Consider the following 7,137-nt stretch of genomic DNA (forward strand, 5'->3'; position numbering starts at 1 on the left):
CGCGCGCGGGGAGGGGGTGGGGGCGTGGGGGAGGGGGGGGGTGTGCGTGCGCGGTGCGCCCCGTGCCAAGCTAACTGCGTGCCTGTCTGTGTCTCTCCGTCTCGGTGTCTCTGCCGGGGAACCGCGCTCCTAAAATAACCCCGCTACAATGCGCCAGCCTGACTCAGCCGCAGACAGCAGCAGCAGCAGCAGCAGCAGTGCGAGGGGGAAGATGGCGCACCCGGCGATGTTCCCTCGAAGGGGCAGCAGCAGCACCAGCACCACTGGCGGCGGCGGCCCCCCTCCCAGTGCCGGCGGTGCTGCCCTCTCTGCTGAGGAGTATCAGCCACCCCTGCTGGGCCAGCCGCTGCTGCCCGCGTCTCCCGCAGCAGCATCCGCCTCGCCGGGTCCCCAGCCGGCACCCCCTCCTCCACAGAGCCTGAACTTCCTCCCGCAGGCGCCGCTCCCGCAGCAGCCTCTGGGCCAGGCCGGAGCACAAATGAAGAAGAAAAGCGGCTTCCAGATCACTAGCGTGACCCCAGCCCAGATTTCGGCCAGCATCAGCTCCAACAACAGCATAGCCGAGGACACGGAAAGCTACGATGATCTGGATGAGTCCCACACGGAAGACCTGTCGTCTTCCGAAATCCTGGATGTTTCGCTCTCCAGGGCCACTGACTTGGGGGAACCTGAACGGAGCTCCTCTGAAGAGACCTTAAACAACTTCCAGGAGGCTGAGACTCCCGGGGCTGTCTCTCCAAACCAGCCTCACCTTTCTCAGCAGCACCCTCCTTTGCCTCACCCCGCCCAGCAGAGCGTTGTGATCAATGGGAGTGTTCACCCACATCACGTTCACCACCACCATCCCCTCCATCACCATGGCCATCACCATCCATCTCCTTCTGGAGCGGGCAGCACACCAGCCTCTGGAGGACCACCTCCCAGTCCATCCTTTAGAAAACTGTCCACAACTGGAAGCTCTGACAATGTTATAACAACTGCACCAGTTTCTGCTGCATCATCCACTGGTAGCCCGGCATCTGTCATGTCCAATATCCGCACTACAAGTACTTCTGGCAGTATAGGTGTAAGTCCTGTTACCGGAACTAGTACGTTAAGTAATATGGGTGGTGGTAGCTCTGGTGTGACGAGCGGCATGCTTGGTACTGTAAATTTAAACATCCCAGGTACTGGTAATGTAAATGCTTTGTCTGGAACTGGCAGCAGTGTTAATGTTAATATCTTGAGTGGTATTGGCAATGGTACGAGTGCTTCCTCTAATGTCATTAACAATGTTACTAATCCAACAGCAGGATTGGGATCAAGTCAGCAGCAGCCTGCAGCTGGCACGTCAAGGTTTAGAGTTGTAAAATTAGATTCCAGCTCCGAACCTTTTAAAAAGGGGAGATGGACATGCACCGAATTCTATGATAAAGACAACACTGTTGCAGTTACAGAAGGAGTAGCAGTAAACAAAGCAGTAGAGACTATAAAACAAAACCCACTTGAAGTGACTTCTGAAAGGGAGAGCACCAGTGGGAGTTCTGTTAGCAGCAGTGTAAGCACACTGAGTCACTACACAGAAAGTGTGGGAAGTGGAGAAATGGGAGCATCTACTGTGGTACAACAGCAAGCATTTCAGGGTGTGGGTCCGCAGCAGATGGATTTTAGCAGTGCTGGTCCTCAGCCTATTCCAGCATCCAGTATACCACAGAGTGTTTCTCAGTCACAGCTTGCTCAAGTCCAGCTGCATGCCCAAGAAGTAAACTATTCGCAGCAAAAGCAAGGGGTCCAGCCTCCTGCGTCGGCCAGCCTAACCACTGTTACTGGAGTTCAGTCAACCCCAGTTAATATAGTAGGTGTATCTTCAGCTTTAGGCCACCAACAACCTGCCATGCAGAGTATGGCTCAACAGCAGCTACCATATTCTCAGCCAGCACAACCTGTGCAAACTTTGCCAGTTGTACAACAGCAGCAACTACAGTATGGACAACAACAGCAGCAACAACAGGCAGTTCCTACACAGATGGCCCCGGGGGTTGTTAAACAAGTGAGTCAAAACTCTGTTACAGGGACTATGCCAGACTACATGCAACACCAACAGATGCTTCAGACTTCAGCACCTGCCATGCAGTCTGGTACTACAGCAGTAGGAACAGGCACACCAGTTCCTGTTGCTCAGGCACCAAGCATGCAGCCTTCAGTACAAGCACACCCTGCCGTGACACCAGCCCAGCCTGTTGCACATGCTCAAACAGTAATGCCAGCGGTAGGTCCTAGTGGTCAGATTCTGAATGTTGGACAACAAGGAAGCGTACCTACAGTTGTACAGCAGGCACCTGGTGCAAACCAAATTCCTCCTCCAGTTATGCAACCAAGCACTGCTCCTCCAGCTTCACAAGTGGTGCAGCCTGTTCAGACTGGGATAATGCAGCAAGGACTACAGGCTGGTGGCCCAAGCCTTCCTCAGCAAATGGTCATTGCTCAGCAAAGTACTTTGTTACCTGTACAACCACAGGCACAGGCCTTAGAATCTGTAGCACAAGGAATGACCAGCCAGCAGTTGCCTGCAGTTAGTCCTATACCTTCTGCTAGCACTGTTCCTGCTCCAAGCCAACCTAGTTCAAATATCCCTCCTGGTATACCTTCTGCTTCTATAAGTATGGGTCCACCACACAATATAGCACAAGCTTCAACTGTACAAAATGGGAATTTGGTTCAGAGTGTTGCTCAGCCTTCCGTGATATCAACAAGTATAGGTATGCCAGTAGCACCAAGTGTGCCGCAACAGGTACCACTAAGCTCCACCCAGTTCCCTGTACAGTCACTAACTCAGTCAATTGTAAGCCAGATTGAAGATGGCAGGCGCCCTACGGAACCTTCCTTAGTTGGTTTACCTCAAGCTGCTAGTGGTGAAAGTGGTGTTGGAGCACCAGCTCTTTCAGATGGGAGTGGCAGCAGCATAACGTCCTCTGCTTCCCTTTTTCCTCTGAAGGTACTGCCGCTGACAACACACCTTGTTGATGGTGAGGATGAGAGGTAAGAACATGTTGGCTTTGCAAATAGGCTATATATCCCTTTAGTATATGTTAACTAGCAGCTGCCATGCAACTATGTCACAAAATGAAGTATAATATTGTATGCACAGTTTTAATACTTTTATGTGAGAAGGATTGTTTCTCAAGTGGCAGCACACAGCTGCTCTCTTTAAAATTCTCATGCTGCTGCCCTTGATTGGACTGGGTTGTACTGATTGTGCTCTGTAACTATGTTGCTTGAGTATGTTGTATTTGTGTAGTAATAAGTAAGGGGGTGCGTATGTTACACGTAGCCACGTGGACAGGGACTGACAAAAATACTCTTGAGTCTTACGTGCATCAGCTATACTTTGTTTCCTCTTAAATACAGTGAAATAAGTATGTATTTTTAGGTATGTCTTACAAGCCTTGCTCTTTCTTCTGTCTCAGGTTCTTTTTTTTTTTCAGGTTTTGTCTTATTCAGGTTTGAACCACCTGTGACCATGTGCTCTGTGGAAGGTTTTGGCCTCTAGCAGCTATCAGCCACTTCAGGCGATTGGGTTGTAGTGGGGAAGGGGTTAATTTTGAAATGGATTAATTTAGAGGTTGGTCCGAACCTCTGTGCTTCCTTCCCGTGTTCTCCATTGTTTATTGTCCCTTTCCTCTTCCCTTCCCTGACACTTGCTGCGTGTTGAATCCAGTGTCACTGTTGCTCTGTTCCTTTGCAGCCAATGTGCCTGTACTGTGCAGAGTGCCTGAGTAATAACTATTATATTATTAAAAACCAACCAAACAACCAAATTAACAAATAGCTTTGCACCCTTGCTGTTTCAAACAGGTTGGGGGGGGGGTGCGTGTGTGTGTATGCACGCATGCGTGTGCATGTGTTGGGTTCTTGGAGACTCTGTAGGGGAGCCATGTCAATTTCCAAGGCTCCTGTCTGCACAGAATGTAGCAGCCTTGGCAACAGCCATTTAAACCTGCTATTGTTTAATATTAATTGTGTCTGGAAATCCTTGATGGGATTAGGGCCCTGTTGATATGCATTTGGATACTGCCCATGAAGATTTGATCACTCTCCCAAAGAATTCATAGTCTGAGGCGAGGAAGGGCTGCTAGTGTTAGAGATGGCTAACAGAAGACAGAATTAAATGGCACTGAATATGCTAGGGGGCAAACCCCCCCCCATTAAAAATGGAAAGATTCATTCAGACCAGAAGTGGAAGAAATAAAGTTGTTAACTCTCTTTTGTCTCCAGTTCTTCTTTCAGTGCAGTCTTAATGAGACAGGAGGGATGTGTGGTTGGTTGGTTTGTTTGTTTTTCCTTAACTCAGGATTATTGGGTTCATTTAGCCCATTTAACTCTTAGGAATAGGGAAGGACAAATTTATCTTCTTGATGACTTGATTTTTTTTTTAGGATGGTGACAGGTGTTTTGTTTTGTCCCATTTTCTTTATGGTCTTTTGGTATTTGTTCTTTTTTGCTGTTGAGTGCATATATATTAGTCTCTTGTTTGAGGAAGCAATATTGTGCTTAGTATATACTTAAGTAAGTACACAGGAAGTATGTTCATTAAGTAAAATGGTGGCATCTGGACTCTGGGATGTCAGTGTTTTATGTTTCAAGATTAATATACATACATCAAAAGTAGTTTTAAATCTGACGGGAGAATATAGAAGAATAATGTAATTGAATGATGCCGAGTGATGTCATAATTGGACTGAAGAAGCTGTAAAATTCCATTGAGTGTACACTTTTTTGGAGGGTGGAAAAATTAACCTGGGTAATATTTAATTTAAATTGAAGCCCAGCTTTTATTGAAGGCATTTTATAATTGTGTAAAGATGTATCCATATCTTCTATCCTGAAGTTGTTAACCCTTCAACTTCTTCTCAGTAATACCTACAGCACTTCTGTGCCCAGTTATTAGAAGAGGGGCATACCATCTACATCCTTTAAGGAGAGGAATTTTTTCATTCAAAGCAGTACCTAGTATTTGCCAAGTGTAACTCAGATTGCCTTTTCTTTGCCACATTTTGAAATAAACTGGAAAAAGATCTTAAAGATGAGTTGCCTGATAGGCTATCCTATGGAAAATTAATCTACAGGCTTCTTTTATTAAGGAGAATATAAAAGCAATACTTGTACAGCTCTCATTAATAAGCTGTTTGCTCTGACTTCTGTTCTTAGTCTGTCAAATATGCCCCAGATATTGACACCTCAAGTGCTAGGCTTGTCATCTGTCCTAATAACTCAGTCTTGTAAAATATAGGCTGATTTCCTCCTTGATGGTAGGTATCTTTATTTTTCCTTGAGTCATGGTATATACTGAGTCTGTTAAAATGCATCTTCTTGGTAATTTGTTAGATAAGGGGCTTGGTTTACTTTTAACTTGGTTATTAAAGCATGTCAATTTTGGACGTGATTACTTCGTCATATATATATATATAAAATGAGAAAGCTTGGCCAATAACGAAACTTATTTAAAAGGTTCTGAGGGTATTAAAATGGAATAAAAGCAAGAGATTTGGTAAATATTTTTCCATTACTATATACATGTTGTGGATGTGTCAAAGTAACACCTCCTTTGACAGTGTTTGCTTATGCCAATGAAGCATTTACAATAAGAATCAGTGTGTGGCATGACTAGCACAGTTTTTAGCTTTTAGTTTACAGTAAGTACAAAATCCAAGTCTTTTAACAGTATTATACTAATTGTTCTAAGCCTACAGTTAAATTAACAGCAGTTCAGTTTTTTGTTTCAAATGTTTCAATCCTAGTTCTCTACATTTTCATTCATAAATGTTTATAAGTACTGCAACAACATTTTTTTTATTTGTTTACTTCCTGCACTTGAGGGCACTTCACATTTATAGTCACTTTCATTATTTCCTCTGTAGCCCGTTTCATCAGTTTGCGTGGAGCTTTTATTTTCCCTTCCCTTCCTCCACTCCCCTCCCACTCATTTAGCCGAAGAGTAAGAAAATGTGATTGGATCTCAGTTTGGTGGGGCTTTGACTTAAAGGCATGTGTAATACTTGAAAGTGTTTTGTATTCATCTTTTAAAATGTGAGATTGTATAGTTTTGATACCAGATGGCTATAATCTTCATGGAAGGAATTTTGACTATAAATTGTGGGTGCATTAAACCCACCCAGCTAAATTATTTTGGACAAAGACTTTTAAAGTGTCTTTGAGGGAAAACTATCTTAAAAACAAAAGGGTGCAATCAAAAACAGGGAGAAGTTTTACAGAAAAATGTTTACATATGTGAGCTATTCAAACAAACAATAAATATGAGATTTTTGCATGTTGCCAACTCACTCTCAGACTGCAGACTGCAAGTAAAATGCATTGTGGCAAGCAAGCCAGGCGGTGGAATTGTGAAGACAGTGTACATGGAGGGTAAACCTGCTTTTCCTGAGACCTGTTCTTTGAATTTTAGTTATGCAACTTCTTAGTCCTCTCTTAAATAGGATTTTGTTGTTGTGTGTTAAGTTTGGGTAGTGTGTGTACTTAAAATAGTTTAGCACTTTAATTATTTGCACTGCGCTAACAGGGTTGCTTTTAGTTAAAACATAAATCTTTAAGCACTCTTAGGCTACCAGTTTCAGAAAGTAGCTGTAAAAACGTACCACTAATTTCAAAACTCGTATCCCAGAAGAGTATGTTTGAGTCTCTCTCAAATCTTCAAAGATTTGGCTATTTGCATCATTTGGAAATACAAACTATGTTTACTTGCTCACTTCGGTGAATCGAGGAATTCGGTAGTGTTCTGTGGTAAAAAGAACATTTTTGCTACTATGTTACGGTGTCTAGTTCAGTTTCACTCGCCTTGGTGAAACAGAACGCCAAGCTCAGGAACTTTGTTACTTCTTTGCTATACTTGAAGTGATGAGCAAGGCAAAAGTCTTCACTTATTCCTGCCCCCTAGCTGCTGGGAAGGAGTTCTCTTCCCATCATTTTGTAGGGGTCTTTTGTTTTCTTTCAGACTTGGATGCATTGGTTTATGTTCATTTTAACACACAAGGAAAGTTGCAAGGGTGTGTTGCAACACAATGTACACCTTGCCCTCAGTGCATGGGGAGGTGGTAGTGGAGGGGGTGGGAAGGAACAAACAAAGACCTAATCCTTTTTGTA

At 44.2% G+C, this 7,137-nt stretch overlaps 1 protein-coding gene across 12 annotated transcripts in view; it reads left to right on the forward strand.

The window, feature by feature from the left end:
* Positions 1–59: 59 nt before the first annotated feature.
* Positions 60–7,137, forward strand: part of TSC22D1 (TSC22 domain family member 1) — a 163,060-nt gene continuing 155,982 nt past the window's right edge. For 7 of the 12 annotated variants that reach the window (XM_019524076.1, XM_019524070.1, XM_019524073.1 and 4 more), the window contains exon 1: positions 63–3,018. In XM_019524076.1, the coding sequence (XP_019379621.1) occupies positions 149–3,018 (2,870 nt within the window). In that variant the 5' untranslated portion in view covers positions 63–148. Of the gene's footprint in view, positions 3,019–7,137 lie in introns of all 12 variants that reach the window. The other 5 variants (XM_019524080.1, XM_019524079.1, XM_019524078.1 and 2 more) reach the window with 3 other exon arrangements.

Source organism: Gavialis gangeticus, unplaced genomic scaffold (assembly GCF_001723915.1).
Source record: "Gavialis gangeticus isolate Ggan-Ray unplaced genomic scaffold, GavGan_comp1, whole genome shotgun sequence".
Classification (NCBI taxonomy): domain Eukaryota; kingdom Metazoa; phylum Chordata; order Crocodylia; family Gavialidae; genus Gavialis; species Gavialis gangeticus.